The sequence below is a fragment of the Epithele typhae genome, assembly GCF_022376455.1.
Source record: "Epithele typhae strain CBS 203.58 chromosome Unknown BXZ73scaffold_3, whole genome shotgun sequence".
Lineage (NCBI taxonomy): Eukaryota > Fungi > Basidiomycota > Agaricomycetes > Polyporales > Epitheliaceae > Epithele > Epithele typhae.
In genome coordinates this window covers 1537742-1559536 of record NW_025954194.1, presented here as the reverse complement: position 1 = coordinate 1559536, position 21795 = coordinate 1537742, and the positions used below count along the sequence as shown (strand labels likewise).

The 21795-nt window shown below is 58.4% G+C and overlaps 8 protein-coding genes across 8 annotated transcripts; 3 read left to right on the top strand and 5 right to left on the bottom strand.

Annotated features, from left to right (window-relative positions):
- Positions 1-35: 35 nt before the first annotated feature.
- BXZ73DRAFT_39676 (aconitate hydratase) lies at positions 36-3215 on the bottom strand (the record flags this gene model as incomplete). The annotated part of the gene is made up of 14 exons (XM_048018430.1): positions 36-299; positions 357-412; positions 464-659; positions 709-716; positions 769-820; positions 879-1309; positions 1365-1740; positions 1797-1987; positions 2039-2099; positions 2149-2231; positions 2286-2412; positions 2513-2656; positions 2715-2817; positions 2887-3215. 14 exons carry the CDS (start codon positions 3213-3215, stop codon positions 36-38), a joined length of 2421 nt encoding a protein of 806 aa, XP_047882891.1.
- A 255-nt stretch (positions 3216-3470) lies between these two features.
- BXZ73DRAFT_97017 (uncharacterized protein) lies at positions 3471-4458 on the bottom strand (the record flags this gene model as incomplete). The annotated part of the gene is made up of 4 exons (XM_048027227.1): positions 3471-3679; positions 3732-4039; positions 4108-4188; positions 4241-4458. 4 exons carry the CDS (start codon positions 4456-4458, stop codon positions 3471-3473), a joined length of 816 nt encoding a protein of 271 aa, XP_047882890.1.
- Positions 4459-5011: 553 nt separating this feature from the next.
- Positions 5012-6039, bottom strand: BXZ73DRAFT_39538 (ATG16-domain-containing protein; the record flags this gene model as incomplete). The annotated part of the gene is made up of 4 exons (XM_048018398.1): positions 5012-5320; positions 5372-5630; positions 5687-5810; positions 5949-6039. The coding sequence occupies 4 exons, from the start codon at positions 6037-6039 to the stop codon at positions 5012-5014; spliced, it is 783 nt and encodes a 260-aa protein (XP_047882889.1).
- A 332-nt stretch (positions 6040-6371) lies between these two features.
- BXZ73DRAFT_39836 (small GTPase superfamily) lies at positions 6372-7331 on the top strand (the record flags this gene model as incomplete). Its single annotated transcript, XM_048018460.1, has 7 exons — positions 6372-6392; positions 6446-6468; positions 6542-6622; positions 6679-6724; positions 6778-7002; positions 7064-7209; positions 7262-7331. The coding sequence occupies 7 exons, from the start codon at positions 6372-6374 to the stop codon at positions 7329-7331; spliced, it is 612 nt and encodes a 203-aa protein (XP_047882888.1).
- A 562-nt stretch (positions 7332-7893) lies between these two features.
- On the top strand, positions 7894-10911 carry BXZ73DRAFT_87410 (Oxysterol-binding protein-domain-containing protein; the record flags this gene model as incomplete). Its single annotated transcript, XM_048024555.1, has 9 exons — positions 7894-8026; positions 8086-8299; positions 8732-8846; positions 8907-9042; positions 9093-9685; positions 9738-9937; positions 9993-10141; positions 10202-10268; positions 10323-10911. 9 exons carry the CDS (start codon positions 7894-7896, stop codon positions 10909-10911), a joined length of 2196 nt encoding a protein of 731 aa, XP_047882887.1.
- Positions 10912-11427: 516 nt separating this feature from the next.
- On the top strand, positions 11428-15160 carry BXZ73DRAFT_97013 (beta-glucosidase; the record flags this gene model as incomplete). Its single annotated transcript, XM_048027226.1, has 26 exons — positions 11428-11519; positions 11575-11627; positions 11689-11843; positions 11900-11972; positions 12027-12141; positions 12198-12218; positions 12273-12362; positions 12414-12557; positions 12607-12658; positions 12712-12735; positions 12787-12835; positions 12891-12896; positions 12946-13020; positions 13073-13087; positions 13157-13223; positions 13280-13343; positions 13401-13528; positions 13581-13712; positions 13766-13819; positions 13875-13902; positions 13956-14095; positions 14148-14214; positions 14283-14385; positions 14440-14858; positions 14919-14929; positions 14989-15160. 26 exons carry the CDS (start codon positions 11428-11430, stop codon positions 15158-15160), a joined length of 2349 nt encoding a protein of 782 aa, XP_047882886.1.
- Positions 15161-16348: 1188 nt separating this feature from the next.
- Positions 16349-19818, bottom strand: BXZ73DRAFT_74021 (uncharacterized protein; the record flags this gene model as incomplete). The annotated part of the gene is made up of 5 exons (XM_048021971.1): positions 16349-16356; positions 16413-17687; positions 17743-17969; positions 18027-18881; positions 18926-19818. 5 exons carry the CDS (start codon positions 19816-19818, stop codon positions 16349-16351), a joined length of 3258 nt encoding a protein of 1085 aa, XP_047882885.1.
- A 738-nt stretch (positions 19819-20556) lies between these two features.
- On the bottom strand, positions 20557-21717 carry BXZ73DRAFT_39675 (uncharacterized protein; the record flags this gene model as incomplete). Its single annotated transcript, XM_048018429.1, has 1 exon — positions 20557-21717. One exon carries the CDS (start codon positions 21715-21717, stop codon positions 20557-20559), a length of 1161 nt encoding a protein of 386 aa, XP_047882884.1.
- Between the last annotated feature and the right edge of the window lie 78 nt (positions 21718-21795).

Sequence of the window (21795 nt, the reverse complement as noted above, 5' to 3'; positions counted from 1 at the left end):
ATACTTTTTAGAGACGCAGTGGTTTGGTATCCACTTCACTGAGCACCCGCCGCGATTTGCGAGCGAATATAGTTGAGTGCAGAGCCCGCGCGGAGCCACTTGAGCTGGTCGGTGGACATCGTGTGCTTCACCAGCACCTCGAAAGTTTCACCGCCCTTGCGAGTCACACGTAGGCGAATGTTCGCGTCCGGCATGCCCTCGAGGAGGTCCGAAAAGCCAACGGTTTCAACCACGTCACCAGAGCCGATACGGTCGTAGTCTGCCTTGTCGGCGAACCAGAGAGGGAGAACGCCTTGTTTCTACCCAACGGGAGACGGTCAGTTATGAGAATCAAGACGCGAACACGGGGAACACACCTTCAGGTTGGTCTCGTGGATGCGGGCGAAAGAGCGTGCGACGATCATAGCGCAACCTGGAGGACTGTTGTGAGCTTGAGATACATCTATGGGTAGAAGTCCCCCACCATAGAACCGGGGTTGGAGGGCGGCATGCTCGCGGGCACTGCCTTCGCCATAATTGTCGTCGACAACGAGAGCCCAAGGTTGCTGACGCGCCTTGAAACGCTTAGCCACCGCAGGGATAGTAGCAGTCTCGGATTCAGAAGGAGAATGATCGTGGTCGAAAGCAATGTTAACCTCGCCCCCCTCATCATTTACAGCCTGAAAGTCGATGAGTGGAAGGTCAACCCCGGGTCACAGCAGCACTGACCGTGATAACTGAGAAGGAAGGGGTCAAATGGATGCCTCAAATATAGATCAAAGCACTCACGGAGATTCTCGGAGATGTTAGTGAGATGGCCTTTGTACTTGAGCCATGGGCCCTGGGGAAGTGCAAATCAGTCACATCAACTACAATGCCCTGATTGGGAATGGACGAACGGCAGCAGAGATGTGATCCGTGGTGCACTTGCCCCGCACACGCATCAGCACCTTGAGAGCAGGGAGCTCCAGTTCACGTGCGTTCCCAGAGCCTTCGCCAAAGTGGCTCGAGAACGGCTCGAGAATCTCCAGCCGCTGCGAATCAGGACGGATCACGACTTCGGTCTCAGGCTGGGGCTCAGGCGTCGGCGTCGGGTAGTAGCGCGTCTCTCCGGGAGTGAAGCCTGCCTCGGGCAAATCCTGTCCATGCGGGGGTGAGAAACGGAAAGCTTGACCATTGGGGAGAGGGATGAAGTCCGTCATAGGATTGAACGAGAGCTTGCCGGAGAATGCCATCGCGGTGACGACCGTCGGTGAAGCCAGGAAGTTCATCGTCAGCCGGTTGCCATCATTACGGGACTTGAAGTTGCGGTTGAAGGATGTGAGAATGGCTGAGTACGAATGTGAGTGGTTGGGGTGAGCTGATCGCAAAAAATCGTCACGAACCATTCTCTTCGCCCTGCTTGTCTTCACGCTTCCATTGGCCGATACAAGGCCCACACGCGTTGGCCAGAACGGTCGCTCCGACGTCCTCGAGCTGACTGGTGATTTGGTCACGCTCGATCGTCGCACGGATTTGCTCGGAACCGGGTGTGCAAAGGAAGGGGATTTGCGTCTTCAGCCCGGCTTGTTTAGCTTGTCTAGCAAGATCCGCAACACTGGTCATGTCTTCGTACGAACTGTTTGTGCATGATCCGATGAGGGCGGCAGAAAGTTCGTCCTTCCAGCCTTGGTCCTTCACGAAAGAACCGAACTTAGACAGCGGAGTGGCAAGATCAGGAGTGAAAGGTCCATTGATGGTGGGCTCCAGTTCAGACAGGTTCTGCGAGGTTGCGTGAGCTGTGCATGGAGTAATCGGGTGAGCTCTGGCATACGTACAACTTCGATAACCTCATCGTATTCGGCACCCTGGTCAGCAGCCAAGTAACCGTGGGCTGCTGCTTGGTCCACTGCTTGTGCGACAGGTGCGCGACCGGTAGCTTGGAGGTATGAACGCATGCGCTGGGAATAAGGGAATGTAGAAGTCGTCGCGCCAACCTCGGCACCCATATTGGCCACGGTAGCCAAACCTTTGACAGCGAATCAGGGCGATTGGTCAAGCTTTTGAAAGTTCCCCATACCTGTGCACGATTGGCTGGCCACTCCAGGACCGAAGTACTCCAAAATGGATCCAGTGCCGCCCTAGAATACGGTGAACAAAATGAACCACTGCATTTGTGCGTCCGCTTACCCTAACTGTGAGCTTGCCAGCCAAATGAAGGATGAGGTCCTTGGGCGTAGCCCATCCATTCATCTCTCCCGTAAGCCGCACACCTGGAAGCGATGAGCATACGACTTTCACGGTAAACATATGCCTCGCTGCCTTACCAATGATCTTGGGGGCCTTCAACTCCCAGGGGGTGCCGGTCAGGGCGTCGACAGCATCCGCGCCGCCCACGCCAATTGCAAGCATTCCCAGTCCACCGGCGTTCGGCGTATGAGAATCTGCAAATACCTGAGTGCATGAACAGCGCACTATACTGAAAACAACGAACCTGTTCCAAGCCTGGGCGTGTGTGAGACAACTGAAACGCGACGCTCAAGGGCAAGGATACGCACATGAGCATACCCGGCGCAGCGTAGTTCTCCAGTACAATCTGGTGGATAATGCCCGAGCCTGGTTTCCAGAACTCGATGCCGTACTTGCGCGCCGCGCTCTCAAGGAAGTCAAAGACCTCTTGGTTCGTGACAATTGACCGCTACAACGCAGTGCGTTGAACATGCATGGCGCATCCAACGCAGACAGCGAGAACATACCTCCAAATCCTTCTCAGCACCCTCCGAGGCCTGTATGAGATGGTCACAGTGGATGCTCGCGGGCACCGCACATCTTGACATCCCCGCACTCATAAACTGCAGCCTTGACGGATGGTCTCAGCACAGTCCCGGCTCGCGCGTCATATCTCAGAACTCAGTACTCAATACTCACAGTGCCATCTGCGCCGACGCGTCCTGCATCGCGACGCGCTCCGGGCTGAGCTGCAGGTAGGTCTCCCCGCGGCTGATGCCATTCGCGACGGTGCGCTCCGGGTCGTGGATGTGGCTGTAGAGGATCTTCTCCGCCAGAGTCAGGGGCCGGTTCCCGAGGATATCGCGGACGGTGGCAAGGTTCTTGAGCAGCTTGGGGTATGGAGGCGTAATGGACGTGCAGTCCTTCTCGGGAAGGGAGGTGGGCGTCGCGAACGACCTGCGCAGTCCGGACACCGTGCCACGGAGGCTGCGGGCGAGAACCCTGGGAGAGAGAGGAGGGAGAGACATGGCGACCCAGTGGACAGTCCTGCAGCCCAGAGTGACTGTTGGGACTAGGAGGAGGGGTATTGTTCACAGGGCGCGTCTGTCCGAGTCACTCGGACGACTACTTTTTCCACTCTACGGACCGCTCGGACCGATGCATGGACAGGCGAAGGTCGTCAAATTGGGACTCGTATGTACGTCTGAATGAATCATGGTATGGTCATCAACACGGCATCATGACTTTCACATCGCCCACGGCCTAAACCACCTCCCGACCCCTCAGTTCTGCCCAGTGAAATACGCCGCCTTGTAGGCCGCAGCGTAGTCCCCGACGTTGCCTCCAGTAGTTGCTTCACTGGTCTTCGCGGTATTTTGTACGTCATCGTGGACATCCGACTTATACTGGTCCGTCTTGCTCTCGTAGAACTCTTCGACGTCTCCACCGTACGCACACCCAGTCTGAGTGAGACCCGCGTTTCCAGCGTTGTCTACGCACCCTGGTCAGTACGGCAGCGAGCCGAGCATCCTGAAGACACTCACTAGAATCGACATTGACGACCGCGCCCGAGTTAAAGACGCTGCCGCCCTTCGCGTTACCCGCCGTGCCCGAGCGGCCATTGCCTCCCGCGACATGATTGCCACCGCGGCCGCCGGAGGCGCACCCGGCAAGCGAGTTACCGCCAGTGCCGCCGTTGTTGGAGTTCTGGTTGAGGATCGTCGGGATGCCGTAGTTGTCCGCGAAGTTGATGATGTCGCCGCCGTCAACGTTGCCACTGTCGCCCGTCTGGGCGTTCCCGCCGAAAGTATCCTCGTCCAAGACTCGCTTCTCGAGCGCGTGGTCGGCGTGCCTAGAGAAACCGCAGCGGCGGTCAAAACGGAGGTGGAAGTGGCCGTGCGATGCAAATGAGCAGCTTACTTGACGGCTGAACCACCAGTGGATGAACCCACAGCTCTGAACGCGTTGAGAGCGCGTGCTATAAGGTCGCGTGGGCCAATCCTGCACAAGGTCTATATAGCATACGAGTGAGGGGCAGCTTCAAGGTACTCACTTGGAGGTCTTGAAGGACCAGAGAGTAGGCGAGTGATCAGGGCTCGCATCACGAAGCACGAGGTTCGGGGTGGCCGGGGGGGAGTCGGCGTTCGTGACCGGCTTGTGGGAGACGGTGAAGACGTTGGAGTTGAAGCTGCCGGCAGGGATTGGCGAGGCGTTGGCGATACGAGAACCGAGGGCGGCGAGGGCCACGATAAGGAGAGTGGGGGCCCGCATCTTGCGTGTTGGTTGGTGTGTCTTGCTAGGCTGTGATCTTGAGGACAAAACGAGAGGCGGGGGAAGAGACACGGGAGTTGATTTGGAAGGGAGAGGCAGGAGACGTTGAACGCGACCGGCGCGCTGGGCTCGCCTTATGTCTGGCAGCGAGGAGGCTGACTGCTGCCCGGCCAGACCCCACTCGCCGTGCGCAGGACCCGAGCAGCTTGCGCGGCCGGGCCTTCGCTGTCAAACGATCCCGAGGCGACCGAGAGCAGCCACGCTCTTCACCAACCCACCGATCGGACGCATTTCGCGAGTCGTTCGGGATGACCGGCTTCAGACACGAGCAGGAGTGCAAGGTGGAACGTACAGCATAAGATTGTCTGTCCCCAACTAACAGCAGCATCACCGCCAGAAAATGTGGATTAGAGATTACAGCGCGGACGATCATAAGAAGTAGAGGATATCTGGGACGGTTGGGTATCCAAAGAGAGGTGAGAAATGGGGATCGACAGAGATAACCATGAAATCATACAAACAGAGCCGCACACCCTCTAGTCGTCCTCCACCATTAGCCATTCGGTGTCAGATTGAGGTCCGTCCCCGTTTGAGATGGCATCCCATCCGTCATCATCGTGGTTCCCCCCTCGTTCAGAAGATCCCCGTTTCCCGACTCCGACCCGTTCGTGTCTTGAATCGCTTGTTTCCGCGATTGCATATCTTCGTAGAACTGGTTCGCTTCGTTCATTCGGTTCGCCTCTGCCTGCTTCGCGTCCAGCCAGCGCTGCAAGAGCTTCGCGTTGTCCTTGGTCAACGTCTGATTCCGGTCTTCTATCTGGCTCAGCTCAAGCTGAAGGGTCGAAATCTCATCGTGAAGAATCTGCGCAGAGATGTCAATAACAGCAAACGATAGGAAGGATCCATGGCTCACCTGGGCCGTCCTGTCTTTCTCCGCCATCAACTCGCTGTGCTGATCCACCTTCTTGCGCAGAAGGGCAATCTCATCGCGAGATTTCCTGAGGCCTTCCGCGTCTACCCGCGACAGCTCTTCCTTCTCCCGAAGCGTCTCGTTCATCGCCAATAGCCTCTGCGCGTTCTGACCTTGCGTCTTGTACACGGTGGCCAGCTCATCGCGCAGCGACGAGATCTGGGACTCGAGCGACGCGATGTACGCAGCGCGTACGGGATTGCTGCACAGGCTCTCACGATCAGCGATAGTCCTGACACGCAGATCACGTCCACGCACTCTTCGCTGGTCCCTGGCACAAACACGGTCGAACTGCTCGGATTCGGGCGCGAGCTGCCCATCGCGTTGAGGAGAGACGCATTGCGCTCCTTCAAAAGCTTCGTTTGCTGCGCCAATCTGCGGTCTTTTCAGCGTTCACATTGGGTGGGACGGCGCGTCCAGAGGGCGGAAAGAGGAATGTGAGAATAGGAACAACATCGGCGCAGACCCGTGGCGCCGTCGCCGGACAGCACCAGACGTACATGCGCGAACGTGGACGTACATTGCTCGATGATGGGCGCGTAGGAGCCTTCGCGCGCATTGCGCTCGACGAGCCGTACGCGGAGCGTTTCTTGCCATGACGGCTCGGCCATGGTGAGGCGAATAGAGGTCCGGAGGTGGGCACGCAGGGCCGAGAGCACAGGGCGTGCAACGGTCAGCGGTACGAGCGAGAAGCAGACAAGGGCTAGACGGAAGGAGCAGAGGACCGCAGCGGGGACGGCAGGCGAGGCAGCCTGGTGAGGAGAACGCTCGAGGAAAGCGCCTGGCTCGAGTCGGCGGCACTGCGGGCGCTTACCGCGGGCATCGGAGATTCCGGACTAGACGCCCGTGTCGCCTCGGGCACCCGGCGGTTTCGTCCCATATCCTACCTGACTCTCATTCCCCCCGAGTCCCTCTCCCCTCTCCCGCCACTAACGAGTTTGCCATGGGTCGTGTCCTCCTCAAGGTTTGTCTTTATGTTTGTTATACCCATTCTCCCTGAGCTGACGCCTCACATAGGTTATCATTCTGGGCGATAGCGGGTGGGTCGTATGCCCACCTTTCGGGTTGTCCCTGGTCTAAAGCTCCACCCTATGCTCCTCTGTGGCGCTCTAGAGTCGGCAAGACTTCGCTGATGAACCAGTATGTTAACAAGCGGTTCAGCAACCAGTACAAGGCCACTATTGGTGCCGACTTGTGCGTTCGGTCACTCTCCCGACCTGTCGAGCTCAGCTCCACTGACATGCCGGTAGCCTGACGAAGGAGGTTATGGTGGACGACAGGCTGGTGACGATGCAGGTGTGTTCCCCTTTGGTGCTGCAGTCCATTCACGGTGCTCAGGCCCGGCGTAGCTTTGGGACACTGCCGGCCAGGAACGCTTCCAGTCGTTGGGTGTAGCTTTCTACCGTGGCGCGGACTGTTGTGTGCTCGTCTACGACGTCAACAGCGCGAAGTCGTTTGAGACACTCGATAGTTGGCGGGACGAGTTCCTCATTCAGGCGAGCCCTCATGACCCCGAGAACTTCCCGTTCGTTGTACTCGGGAACAAGATCGACATGGAGGAGAGTAAACGTCAGGTACGCTTTGGTTGTGTTTCATGCCCCTGCCATTATTGAATGCCGCCGTCGCGTGCCACAGGTCACCCAGAAGCGTGCGATGACTTGGTGCCAGTCCAAGGGCAACATCCCCTACTTTGAGACCTCTGCCAAGGAGGCTATCAACGTCGAACAGGCGTTCCAGACTGTCGCGAAGAATGCTCTGCAACAGGAGCAGGACGACCAGCTGTATGTATTGTCTCTTGTGGCCGTGTATGCCCCAGGCTGAATACGACCACAGGTATGTTGATTACCCGGACCCGATCCGGATCGACTCCGACACCAACCAGAACGCGGGCTGCAACTGCTGAGCCGCATCGTTTTTGAGGACTGTGCCGTGGAACTTTTGTTTGTCTTCCTCACGCACCACTGGTTACCCCTTGCCCCTTAGCACCAGGCGCGGTCTGCACCCTGGTTTAATTTACTGCTCTTCGTCGTCGTTCTGTCCTCGCATCTGTACCCCCGTAGCAGCCATCTGAATCATTATCACCGGTGTTGGAGTAGCGATCCGACTCTCCACGGCCCATTGGCACGCAAGTGGGACAAGGGAGGTGTCCCTACGCGGCCCTGCCTCGCTGCCAGCGGAGGTCGCTCACGACACTCGGCACCAGCGACGCGGTGACCTCATCGACACGGCCATGGCCGCAGTGGGCGCTCCGCAGCCAGAACATGGCATCCGTTGGATCCTGAGGGCATCCGCCCCAGACGGCCCAATCCGTCCTGCCCGATATCCACCATCTCACATATACCCAGTGCCTTCTCCATGTGCTAGGCTCGCAGAGCCTCTGTCACTTGTTACGTACCCCAGGGTCAGAATACCCCGCCCCCACTCATCTTCGCGCGTCTCCTGCTTTTCACTCCCGCACGCACACCATGTACGCAACCAATGCGACCACCAAGCTTGTCAATGCCTCTCTGGTGTCGACTGCACACGCCGCGCCTGTTTCCCCCACGACGACTATATGCGAGGGATGGGTGGAGAAGAAGCGCAGGAAACGAATGCAAGGTGCGCACATCCTTCAGCATCTCTACAACAGTTAATGCTCAATGCTCGCTCGCCATCAGGATTTGCGCGCCGCTACTTCACTTTGACAAGCACCGGCGTCCTTTCATACTCGTTCGAGCCCGGCCAGCCCCAGCGCGACCAGATCCTGCTCAGCCAGGCCGCTGTCGCCACTGCACCGGGGCGCAGAGACATCCACATCGACTCGCACACCGGGACGTTCCATATCCGATGCCTGAGCAGAGAGGACTTCGAGATGTGGATGGGGGCTTTCCGGTGAGCGTTGTGCCTTCCATTTATGCTTGTGGTTTGGGTGTCGGAGGTCAAAAGCGGAGGGCGGAGGGCATGGCCATGCAGGCGCATGGCGATGTCTCATCCCGATCAATCGTGTCGACTCTCCATCGGCGCATCGACGGCAACGCTGCTCCTCGCGTCTTCAACTGCACCTCCCACTTTCCGTGGGGGAGACTGGCATCGCGCCCGAATTCTCGAACATCATTCGTCCGGTTCTCGACCACGTTTGTCGACGCGACGTGACGGCAAACGCGGCGCCGTGCCTCTCGGGTACCGGCTCCTCGCGCCAGTTGCCCTCCGGCCTGGCCGAGGGTGACACGGGCTGTATGCCGAGCGGATCACCGTGGTGGCTCCTCGAGCGGGATTGCGCGTATATCAGGGCACTCGTTGACTTACGCTTGCACTCCCTCCTAGCAAAATCCTTGCGATCGAAATACCCAAGTCCCGTAGATCCTCCCTCGCACGCTCGGCCGCGCGCGGAGGCATCCAGTTCAACAGGGCGAACGCGCTCGTAGACGAGATCGGCAATGTGAGTGTGTTGTTCCCGCAACGCACATAGGTCGCTAACTGCCTCGTAATGCGCTTATAGACCATCGCGGATATTGAAGACGCGCTCACTATACTGTTGTCAGAAGACGACCACCTGAAGAGAAGACGGAGCACGGGTATGCGTTCACGGTCTGAGAATGGGAAGGAACATGGGATGTTGGGGTTCCTGAAGAAGGGTGCGTACTCTTCCCTTGGCGCCTCCATATCAATATTCAGTGAGGCATAGGACACCACCACGAACTTCAGGCGCAACTGAGCGTGCAGGAGCATCCGCCGTCGACGGAGGTCCTCAGTCGCATATCCACTGCAGTCAAGCAGCTCAAGAACCAGCATTCCGCCCTAAGCAAATCGCTACAAACACATCCTGCGCTTGACACCACTTTTGTGAGCTCCCCCACTCTCGCCACTACCACAGAAGAAGACGAAGAAGGGCCGCACACGCCATCAACGGCCACACCAGCGGCAGGGCGTATGTCCTTCATCAGTTCTCACAGCGGAGACAACGGGAGTATCTGGTTTGATGCTCCCGAGTACGACGGGCCGGAGGAATTCGTGTTGGATATGACCACGGCCGACGAAGGCAAGTCGCTCCATACGGATTCCCGACTGACTGCCCGCACGGACATGACGGATATGACGGATGTCGGGTCAAGCATCGGTGCGGACACCGACTCCGAATCCGAATCCGACTCTCCGCCTCCCCCGCCTCCGGTAGAACCCACCGCGGCGGCAGTTGTGAAGCGCAGGTCGGCCTTGCCATCAGGGCCAGTCGGAGACGAGGGCAGCCTGTTCGCGGTTCTGAAGAAGAATGTCGGGAAGGTATGTTTGTCCGAGAATAGAGGCGATGTGCAGAGGTTTACCCACGGTGCAGGATCTCTCGAAAGTGGCACTGCCTGTTACTTTCAACGAACCTTTAACGATGCTCCAGAAGGCTGCGGAGGACCTGGAGTATTTCCACTTGCTCTCGCAAGCGGCGAATGCCTCCGATCCCGTTGAGCGCATGTGCTTTATTGCGGCATTTGCAGTGTCAACCTACGCAAACACAAGGCATAAGACAGGAAGGAAGGGCTTGTGCGTGATGTTTCTTTCCTCACCCTGGATATTGTTGACGTGACCTTCGCGATAGCAATCCGATGCTCGCTGAGACCTTCGAAGACGTGCGCATGCACTTCCTCGCGGAGAAAGTCTGCCACAACCCCGTCATTCTTGCCTGGCACGCACAAGGCGAAGATTGGGAGCTTTATGCTACGTCTACAGGGAAGACAAAGTTCTGGGGTAAGTACTTCCCTTACTGCATGATGTTCACCGGAGATCAACCGAGCACCATTCTACCAGGGAAAAGTATGGAGATTATACCTCAAGGGACCATTCACCTCAACCTCGGGAATGAGCACTATGAGTGGTGCGTGACTAGAAATCAGACAGCGTTGACAGCGAGAATCTAAAAGAGACTCAGGAACCGACCTTCGTCATTCATTCGCAACCTAATGATGGGTACCAAGTACCTTGAGCACGTTGGCAAGCTAGAAATCAAGAACACGACGAGCGGTGACTCGTGCACACTCGACTTCAAAGAAGGCGGATACTGGGGCCCCGCAAACGTCGTCACGGGAACACTCAGCTCCGCCTCGGGGAGCATCGTCGCGTCTCTTGAGGGCAAGTGGGACGAGCAGATGGCACGCAAGATCGACTCGTCGCATTTGCATGTCCTGTGGCGGATCACACCATTCCCCAAGAATGCGAACGAATACTATGGCTTTACCTCGTTCGGGATCACCCTCAACGAAATTACGCCCGACCTCGAGGGTCGCATTGCCCCAACCGACTCACGGTACCGCCCGGACGTGCGCGCGCTCGAAAATGGCGACCTCAATGTGGCTGAGGCGGAAAAGGTGCGTGTCGAAGAGCTCCAGCGCTCGCGGCGCGCGAAGGGCGAGGAGCGCGGTCCACGTTGGTTCAAACAGGTCAACGAGGAGTGGATCTACGTGGGCGGGTACTGGGAACAGAGGCAGAAGGGATGGTCGGAGGTTGAGCCGCTCTGGTGATATCGCACAATTCTTTATCTCAAGCATTGGATGTGGGCACACTCACTCGACGCTCATCTACATTAATGGCTGCAGGCTGGACATGCATATAATCTACAATACCGTAATGCATTGGACACCCGGGTCCCCTGAGCATTTACCCAACGGCCCATTCGGTGAAGTCTCCTGGCCTGAAGGTCTCTGATCGACCGTTCGTGCTGCTTGGCGTGCGGCGAAGATTGACAAAAACCAAGACGCCGGGACTGACGAGACGACCCTCGTGACTGCGACGCGCTCACGGGAAGACGAGTCGCCGTGTTGAACACCGACAATTGGACGTCACGGACGCGTGCGCCGTACTCCATCCGCCAATTATCCGCGCCTTTTCCGGGAGTCGACGGCATCCTGCCTCAACCCGCCTTACATGGCGGCCGCAAGGCGTCGGTTCGGGGTGAATCTTCATGGGCGGGGTATATAGACACGATTGGGCGTACGGACGAAATGACAAGGGCCCCGCATAAGCAGGTCCTCCCCATCATGGCTTTCCACGCCATCATTGCCCTCGCGCTCTTCGCTGGCTCTGTTGTCGGACAGCAACAGGTGTATCAGCAATGTGGTGGTATTGGATGGTAAGTACCTGTATTATGTGCACTTCTATGAGAGATTGACATGTCACACCTACAGGTCCGGAGGAACGACGTGCGCGTCGGGATCCGTGTGCACTTTCGTCAATGCCTGTGAGTGTATTCCACTTGCCTAGACGGGGAGAAGGAGAGACGTTGAGATGCTCTTCGTTAGACTACTCGCAATGTCTTCCGGGTACCGCGTCGACCTCTAGCACTTCAACCGCTCCTACCTCGACATCGACCGCACCTTCGACCACAACTTCGACGGCGCCTGCGCAAACAAGCCTTGCGAACATCTCGCCCGAATGGGCTACCGCCTATGTCAAGGTGGGCCCATAATCCGTTTTTGATACCCCCGTCGGCTAAGGCACAACCTATCACAGGCGAAGGCCGCCGTTGCAAAACTTTCCCTCACTGACAAAGTAAACTTAGGAACAGGTGTGCAGTGGGAGAAAGGTACTTACGACACATCAAGGTTCAGCTACGGTGCTCATGGCATAAGTACAACAGGACCCTGTGTTGGAAACACGCCTGCAATCTCGGCTCTGTCTGGGTTCGGAGGACTTTGTCTTCAAGACAGCCCTGTTGGTGTGCGTTACGCGGACCTGGTATCTGCGTTCCCTCCGTACGTACAAGCCTTCGACGACCGACACGCAGGCTCACTGACGCCCCTTTTCAAAGCGAAATCAATGTTGCGGCCACGTGAGTACATGACGGATCTCGGTATATACCATAAACTCACTAAACTTCCTTCAGGTTCAACCGCACTTTGATGAGGCAACGCGGAGCAGCCATGGGTGCTGAGTTTAAGGGCAAGGGTGTCCACGTTGCCCTCGGCCCTATGATGTGAGGCATTTCGAGGTGCCTGCATATAGAAGGTGACTGACTGTACTTCAGGAACTTGATGCGCGCTCCAGCCGCTGGTCGCAACTGGGAAGGAGGAGGAGGCGATCCCTTCCTTTCCGGAGAGTTGGCGTTTGAGACCGTCACCGGTATCCAGAGCGCTGGCGTCCAAGCATGCGCGAAGCATTACATCAACAAGTGGGTAGGTTTACCTTTGTGGAGAACAGCATGCTGACCCTTGATTTAGTGAGCAAGAACATTTCCGTGACAGCAGCTCTTCCCAGGTTGATGACAGGACGGTACGTGTACTAGTAAATCAATACTGACTGCTTGAAGCTCAATCTCCATCCAGCAACATGAGCTTTACAGCTACCCAGTACGTCCACTCTGTCAGAGGGCGAGCAATATGCTTAACTACCAACATTAGTTCCTGCGTAGCGTCCAAGCCAATGTCGCCTCCGTCATGTGCAGTTACAGTAAGTTATCGACAAGTCGTGTAGCATAATTGGCTCTGACTGTCCATTTCCCTAGATCAAAGTGAGCCACGTTGCGCTTTGGTCCTGCAATAGCCTTTCATCATTGCCAGTCAACGGAACTTACTCCTGCGAGAACGATGCTACCCTGAACGGACTGCTCAAGGGTGAATTCGGCTTCCAGGGTTGTGAGTGCTCCAGACGCGACGAGTCAAATTTGCCACTAACTACCGTGCGCAGACGTAATGTCGACTGGTGGGCGACGCATTCGGGAGCCCTGCAGTGAATGCTGGCTTGGACGTGCGTGTTTTGTCACCACTACAGGATTGAACTTACTCTTCAGTCCGCAGATGACCATGCCAGGTGACACTACCATCAACTCTGGACAAACGTGAGCTAAGTACAGATATCTTGTGAGTTGGATTGTGTTGACTCTGATTGTTCCAGCTACTTCGGACAAAATTTGGTCAACGCAGTTCAGAGTGGACAAGTTTCTGAGGGTCGCATTGATGTACGCCATCCCACGTCCATACGTCACGCCCATTTGTGTTAATGCCTTCATGCTCAGGATCTCGCGACGCGTATTTTGGCGGCGTATTACCTCCTTGGTCAAGATTCCGGTTTCCCTGCCGTCAACTTCAACTCTTGGAGCAGTGGTCAGGGCTCGCATGTCAACGTGCAGGCCGATCACAAGAAGTAAAAATCCATTCAGCTTACGATGCATATGTGGTGCTCATGTTTTCTCCAGTATTATCCGCGAAATCGGCGCCGCTTCTACAGTGCTGCTCAAAAACAGTGGCGGTGTTCTCCCGCTCACCACCCCGAAGACCATTGCTGTTGTCGGGAATGGGGCCGGTAACTCCTCCCGTGGTCCCAATGGGTACGCCGTAACCAAGAATAATACAGTAGAAGTCTGATTTGAGTGATATCCAGATACTCAGATCGTAGCGGCGATGATGGTGTTCTGGCTGTGGGCTGGGGAAGCGGGTAAGGGCTCCTTGACATCATACTTGCATGCCTTAGCTTACCTCAAACACAATAGCACTGACGATTTCCCATATCTCATTGCTGTAAGTGTTCATCGATTGTGCTCTAGGGTTCAAGTTATAACACATACCCCCAGCCCATAGATGCTATCACCACACGCGCCAAGCAAGACAGCACAAAAGTCTCATCTTCACTGAGTGACACCGACCTCTCGTCGGCTGCACGCGTCGCTACCGGCGCGGATGTCGCGTTCGTCTTCCTCACGGCAGACAGCGGGTAGGTGCCCCTTGTTCTAATCATGACCCTCTCGCTGAACTTGGCGCTACAGCGAGGGCTATATTACTGTCGAGAACAACGCGGGTGACCGCAATAACCTCAATGCCTGGCACAGCGGGGTATGCTTGGTTTTACTCTATCAGTTTCACAAAATTATCCCTGAACTGATCCACCTTTCGCTTGACAGGACGCGCTCGTGAAGCAGGTGGCCAGCGTGAACAAGAACACGATCGTTGTCGTCAACACCGTCGGGCCCATCCTCGTTGAAGCCTGGATTGACCACCCCAACGGTACGCTAGTAAATTTTTGTTCTCCTATAATGCATTCTTACGAATCCCTCTCAGTGACGGGCCTTGTCTGGAGCGGCCTCCCAGGGCAAGAAGCCGGGAATTCGCTCGTCGATGTTCTCTATGGCGCATACAACCCTTCCGGTCGCCTGCCGTACACAATCGGAAAGGCTGTCACAGACTACTCCGCGCAGGTCATCACCTCCGGCAGCGGCATCGTCCCGATTCCATACAACGAGGGCCTATTCATCGACTACCGGCACTTCGACAGCGCCAAGATCGCGCCTCGCTACGAGTTCGGCTTTGGTCTGTCTTACACCACCTTCGACTACTCCAACCTGAAGATCTCCGGTTCGACCGCGGGTGGTACTCGTCAGCGGAACGGCCCCGGCGTCGCGCTCGACCCGTGGTTGCACGAGGATGTCGTGACTGTCAGCTTCACTCTGACCAACAACGGCACCGTTGCCGGCCACGAGGTACGCCCCTACCCTCGCTCCGCTGTGATCGAAACAGATTTCGATGGCGCCTTATTTCAGATCCCTCAACTGTACACCTCTCCCCCGCCTCGGCCAAATCGGCGCCCTACAACCTCAAAGAGTTCGACAGTGTATTCCTTGCTCCCGGGAAATCGACCACGGTGTCCATGGACCTCTCGCGCCTCGACTTTGCCATCTGGGACGTGACGTCGCAGAGTTGGCAGATACCCACGGGCAAGACGGGCATCTCCATCGGCGCGAGCAGCAGGGACCTCAGGTTGTCAGGGTCGTTGACGAATTAAACGCAGGGAACGCATTCGCTTATTACCCACGTCGTCTGAAACCGTGGGCGATTGTACTGTACCACATGCATCTGCATCTGTATAAATACCCAAGTCTTCATGCGTTAGCCATGGCGTCAATGATGCGTAGATACGCCAATGCGTCCAGGCGCTAATGGGTCCACTGAGCGTGCCGAGCGTCGGTGTCGCAATTCGTCACCAACAATCGATATATTGCGTGCGCACTGCGCGATTCCACAGGCTGTAACCATCCCTGCAGAATGCGAGGAAATGTGAGCACATGAAGTTCACTGGTCACGATGCGTATATGTTATGTTTCGCGACGCGTATGGTCGCATCAGCGTAACGAATGTATAGGCGGCAGCTGGGCATTCCACGATTAATGTCCTTCAAGATGTTTGTTCTGGAAGAACCTCGAGGCAGCGTCCATAAGACTCAGAAAAAAAGGGGGGGAAAGGGACGGCGTTTGAACATTTTAGAGCGACAGGCGGGCAGGCAGGTATATAGTACGTGTGCCGTCGGGACCACGGCAGCGGGGGTGCACAATATGTGCGAGAAACGAAACGGGGGGTGAGTGCGTGCGGGCGTGGGCGGAGCGTTCGGGGGGCGTGCGGGCGTGCGGATCCATGCAGACACAAACAGGGCGGGAGGAATCGGAACGAAGTGTACATCGGAGGGCAGAGTGAGTGGGTGACAAATAAGGGCGTGCGCGTAGCGACTGGCTGGCTGGCTGGCTGGCTCCTCAGCCGCGTGGCTGTGGTTCCGGGGGTGGAGGTTCGGGGTCGGAAACAAGTCGGGAAATCATCAGATCCTGCACGAAGATTATACGGCGTAATGGACAGTAATTAGTCTCTCCAAACGTGGCTGGGGTGGCGCTTAGCGTAGAATAAACGGTGGTAGAGGAAAGGAGGGGCGGGGGAATGACGATGGAGATGAGAGAGTAGGGATGGAATCGTAAGGGCCAAATGAAGGAGGCGGCAGGATACTCATGCGAATGCAATGTATAAGATACAGTAAAAGGGTAGGGCTCCTGGACAGCGAGGGAACGACAAGGAGAGGTATCTGCATGAACTGGTATGTAATTCAACAACCACGAAGTGAACAGAGCGACGGGTGGCCAAGCAAAGGGAGGACTGCAGAAACCGACCAAACGAGACGAGAAAAGGGAAGGCGAAACGTCGACCGTGGTCATGGCCCTGGAAAACATGATCGTCAGCAAGCCGGGTTTCCATAGAGGGTCGACAGCACTCACAGTCACGCCAGAACTGCGTCAGCTGTTCGAGCACCTCGATGACGACTCCGCTCCTATACACGAGCGCGTGCTCAGCACCCTTGACGACCGTGACGCGGCACTTGTCGGGACCCATCGTCTGCTCCATCCACCGCACCGCGTTCTCCCCAATCTTCTCGTCGTGGTCGCCGTACCACACACGCACGTCGTGCGGGTACGTGAGATACGAGAAGCCTAACGGGAGGCGGTCGTGGTTCAAGATCTGCAGCAGGTCGTTGTGCGTTCCCTTCGCGGACTCGGCATGTGACGCCGCGATGAGCGCGTTTCCAAGCGCAACCTGGAACGACTGCGCCGAGCCCGGGGTTGGGGTGGCTGTGGGCGTCTTCGAACCAGCGCTCGAGGTCGCCGTCGAGATCGGGTGGAGGGAAGACGAGAGGGATATGGATGGTGACGCTGGACTGGCAGTGACCATCGACATTGACCGCCTACCAGAGGCTCGAGGAGAGGTCGTCATGTCGGACATCTCACTGGTATCCAGAGGAGCGAGGTCTTTAGGCTTCAGCACAAGAGGTGAAGGTGACCGAGACCGTGACTTGTTGAACTCTCCCCAGTCGAACGGATCCAAGCCCAGGCCCACTTCTGGCCTCTCGGGTGCCGGGGGAAGCCATGTTGTCATGGGCAGTGGAGGGTCGGACGCCTTGGTGCCGGCACGGGAACGGCCCTTGAGAGAGCCCATAGACCGAAGCGCTTTAAGTCGCTTGGTGGGACCGCTACTCGACTTCTCGCCCTGAGGACTCGTTGGCTGCTGCTGCTGGTTACTCTGCCCGTTTGACTTGAAGCGACCGAGGAAGCCTCGTGATGGTTTCCGTGCTGGCGTGCCGGGGCTCGACTTGAATTCGCTGATGGTACGATTCCGGCTGAGGCCGGGCCCGCCCTGCCCGATGGTGCTCAGGCTGTCGAAGCGACCTTCAAAGTCGCGTAGGTCATCGTAGTCGGAAAATGTCGTCGACGTGCTCGGTCGTGGCTCTTGCTCTCGCTCGGACTGCGACGTCTTGGCGGGCGTGACGGTGGAGTGGGAGTGGGCGGAGTGCGGGGGCGATCGCGGGGTGTTCAACGCAGATGACGACGACGCGGCGGAAGAAGGCGGGGACGTGTGGGCGGACTTGATGTCGAAGCCGATGCCTTCGAACGCGATTGTCGGAGGCTTACCGAGCATCCACGCCTGGACCTTCCACTCCGCCGCTTGAGCGGTCTTCAACAGCCCGTTGGGAACATACTTAAGCCACTTGTAACCGCCTAGTAATTTTGTCAGTACGTAAATCAATTCCACTAAATGAAAAGATGCGCTCACCACCCTCGCCGCCCGCCACCCACGGTGCGAGCAGACATAGCTCGCCTCGTACTCGTTCTGGGTGCTTGTTGGCGAAAGCCATGGCATACGGCGTACCAGCCGAATGTGCCATGATGCTGCACTGATCAATCTCGAGTTGGTCTAGCACCTCTTCGACGATAGACGCCCATTCAGGGATGCCCTTCGACGACTTCGACTTGGGCACCTCTGTGCGACCAAGTCCCCACCTATGGCAACCGCGCTCAGGGAAATTGCGAGATCGAGTCTAGAAGAGCGGAGCTCACCGGTCGATGGTAATGAGCCTGATGCCCATGCACTCCGCCATCTCGTCGTACAGCCCCATAATGTGGCGTACGCACCCAAGCCCGAGGAAGACGAGGACGGGGAAGCCGGTCTTGCTCCCGAGGTCGGAGAGGCTCACCGTGAGCGGGCTACCCCGCGAGGCGTGCGGCGAGCGCGTGAGCCTGAGCAGGGTCGTGAGACGCGTGGAACGGAGGTACTGCGCGATCGTCTGCGAGGGCGAGTTCACCGGCACGCGCGTGAGACCCATCAGGTCCAGCGGCGGCAACGGGGGCTGGTCCGAGATCGTCGTCGAGTTCGAGTAGATCGAGCTCTCCCGCCTCGCGTCCGTGGTCGGACGCGGAGACCCGAGCCCCCGCGCGCCGTGCTCCGCAGCGGAATGCGCACCCATCATCTGCTGAGAGCGGGCCTTGTGCAGCAGGTGCGGTGCGATCGCGGCGCGCTTCTGCGCCTGCATGCTCCGTTGGATCTCCTCCGCGAGCGTGTCGACCGAGGAACGCGAGACCATGTCCGTCTCGTCTTCGGTCTCTGGTAACGGTGCGGGCTCGGGCTCGGGCGTAGGCGACTTCAGGCGCGTGCGAGAGCTGCTGGGTACAGAGTCGTGTCCGTAGCTGGTCGCATACGACGTTTTGCGGGACCGCGTCTGCTGCTCGACGGGGGCATGGGCGCGGATGATTTCGGATATCGAGGGTGCGACCGTCTTGGGCGCCGTCGGAGGGCCGGTGGGCGATGGGTACCTGGGGAACTCGGTCGCCGCAGGCCCGGGGCTCGTGGACTGGGGTGCGACGCGTCCGTTGGCCTTCCGCGAGCGCGGGGCGGAGAGCGGGTGCGGGAGTGATCTTCATCGTCCTCGTCCGCGTCCGAGTCCCTGTCGCGTTCCCACTCTCGCTCTCGCTCCCGCGCCGAATGTTTGCGGGGGAGAGCCCCACCGAGCTTGATGCCAGGCGGGGGCTTGGGCAGCGGGGGCTGGTAGAGCGGGTGGAAGCCCACCTTCAGGGTCTTGGACGGGCGCGACGCGGACATACCGCCCAAGCCCATGAAGTGGTCATCTCCGCCGAAGCCGTTCATGCCATCAACGAGGGCGTCCATCGTCTCCACTCCTGCGACGGGTGCGGCCACGACAACCGGCCCGAACGCGGGGTCGCGGAAGAAGAGCGAGTCGTCGACCGGCGTCGGCGGTGTTGGGTCCTCGAAGTGGGAGAGGGAGGACGAGTTGGAGTCGCGGACGGGGTACGAGCTGCTGCCGTAGCTGGTGAGGCTGGTGAAGTGCGTGGAGGGCCCGGAGCGTGCGCGCGAGCGCAGCTTGTTCGAGCTCTCGTCCGGGCTGCGGGGAGCGCGGGGGTCGGCAGAGGGAAACTCGAGGAAGCTCTGGACGTGTTCAGGGAGCTCGTCGTCGTCGTCGTCGGCTCTGTCGTCCCAGCCCCGGTCCCGGTCCCGGTTCCGGTTCCGGTCTCGCTCTGTGTCCCACGGGCGGCTGGAGGACTTGGGTGTTGGGAAGCTCTGCTCGTGGCGCAGGCTGGCTGTCTTGGACGGGCGGCGGCCGTGTGTACGCGGAGGATCGGGGACGCGAGACGTCAGAGGGGCGGGGTCGTCCCTGAAAGCATAGAAAGAGGAGGGTGATGTGGATTTTGCGGGGGGAGAACGGCTGGTGGGGGAGGCGGGGTAGGGTTCGGTGCAGGCAGGCTGGTCGCGACGGAGGGAGAGGAAGGAAGATCTACGGGGAGCCTTCTGCGAGAACGACGAGGGCGGGTCCTGGACCCGCACGCGGCTTGACATCGGGGGTGTGGCACGTCTTGAAACCAGGGAGCGAGTGTGTGGAAGGAGCGGCGGATGCGTCAGAAGAGGGAACGACTGAGGGCCGTGCGGTGTGGCGGCGTCGGGCTCCGCGGCCAGCGTCGAGCTCAGGGCAGCAGCGGGCACAGGCAGGGCGTCGACGGCGATAGCGACGTCGACGAGGCTGAGAAGACGAGACGGCCGCCGACGCGCTCCTGCCCGATATTCCCCCGGCGCCTGCCCGCTGATGTCCCGCTAACGCTCGTGCTAGTGGCCTCCCGCGGTGCCTACTATCAGCTCCGAGGCACAAGAACTTTCTGCCGAGCGACTCGTACATCGTATGATGGAGACAGCATTCGCGGCACTGCGTAGGCTACCAGTCAACATGTCACTCAAGAAAATGTCTGCACCCATACATCGAAGCGAAAAAAATCGGTTTCAGGGTGAGTTCACCCGAAGCCCACAGGACAGCATTGGTATTCATACACTATAATTACATATTCACAGGGCAACTACTACTGGTACAGTACGGTCCAAGCACGAGAGCATAACGACAAGAGTGCATCGGGGGGGGGGGGAATCATCCAAACTCAAGGGATATCCGGGACCAATCGAACGTGGGTGGGACAATGAAAAACAAAACCAGGGGAGAAGCGAGACGCGCGTGGGATTAGATACCACCTGAGCGAAAAGGATGAGGCCATCAGACTCCGCAAGTGAAGCAGAGGGAACAGACGACCATCAATCCGATATTGAACAGGCTATTCCAGATCCGACTGCTAGACCAACACCACGAGCGCGGCAAGCGTCCCGCAGCTCCTGTGTCTGCGCCAGCGTCCAATACGTGAACGGCGGCGCCATCGTCCCTGCGGGCGAGACGAGCTGCTGCAGATGGGGAACGGCCCCGGACTTGAGGAAGGCGCGCCAGAGCTCGGGGGACACGCGGACCATGCGGCCGAGGACGGCGAGGTGCGTGAGCGCGGGGCATGCGCTGGCGATCGCGTCCAATGTGTGGGGATTGGCGTCGAAGCCGGCGAGGCACAGCCTTTGAAGACCGGGGAGCGGGACGGGCTCGTCGTCGTCGAAGAGGGAAGGATGGGAGGACATCTCGACGGACTCGTAATGGAGCTCCTCGAGGCCCTCGCAGACCTCGAGCATTGCCCGCACGTTCTCGTCCATCTCGTCTGACGCCTTGCCGACCACACGGAGGGAGCGGAGGCGGTCCCACGCGCCCTGGAGGTCGGGAAGGAGACTTCCATCGGCGATCTCGACGTTGTTGAGCGCCAAGGACTCGAGGGCGCCGGGCCGGTCCATCATGGAAGGGTGAACGCTCAGTGTGACGTTGCTGAGGGTGAGGTTCTGGAGGAAGGGGAATCGGAAGGCGACAACGTCGTCCCAGTCGAGCGAGGGAAGGGTGTGGAACTGAGGATTGATGGGGGACCGGCAAAAGTCATCGTCGAGGTCGGCGGCGGAGTGGCCGTCGATGTGGAGGGAGGTTATGGTGCGGGTGTTGGACATGACGTGGAGGAACTGCTGAGCAGAGACGGCGAGATCACCGCCGAGGGTGACCTCGCGGAGGCCGTTGAGGCCGAGGATGACCCTGAGACTGTGCATCTCCTGCTCGTCGAGGACATTGCGGCCGTCGGCGACGGGGCGGAGGTCGACGCCGCTGAGGTAAGGAAGGAGGTCTGGGTTCTCCTGGAGCGTGCGGGCAAAGAGCTTGCAAGCGCGGAAGGAGCGGAGAGAGGGGCGCGCATATAGTCGCTTCCTGACCGGGTGGACCCACGAGGGCGAGATGAGGGCGAGCCGTTGGAAATCGCGGGGCCACCAGTGGTCGTCGGACTCGAGAATGATGGGAATGAGGTCGTCGACAAGGACGGGGGGGACGTGGGTGAGGGCCATGGCGGCTGCGCAAACGCGAGGGACGGGAGTGGACGGGGCGGGGGATGGGGGAGTGCAGAGGGGGGGACCGGGCGAGGG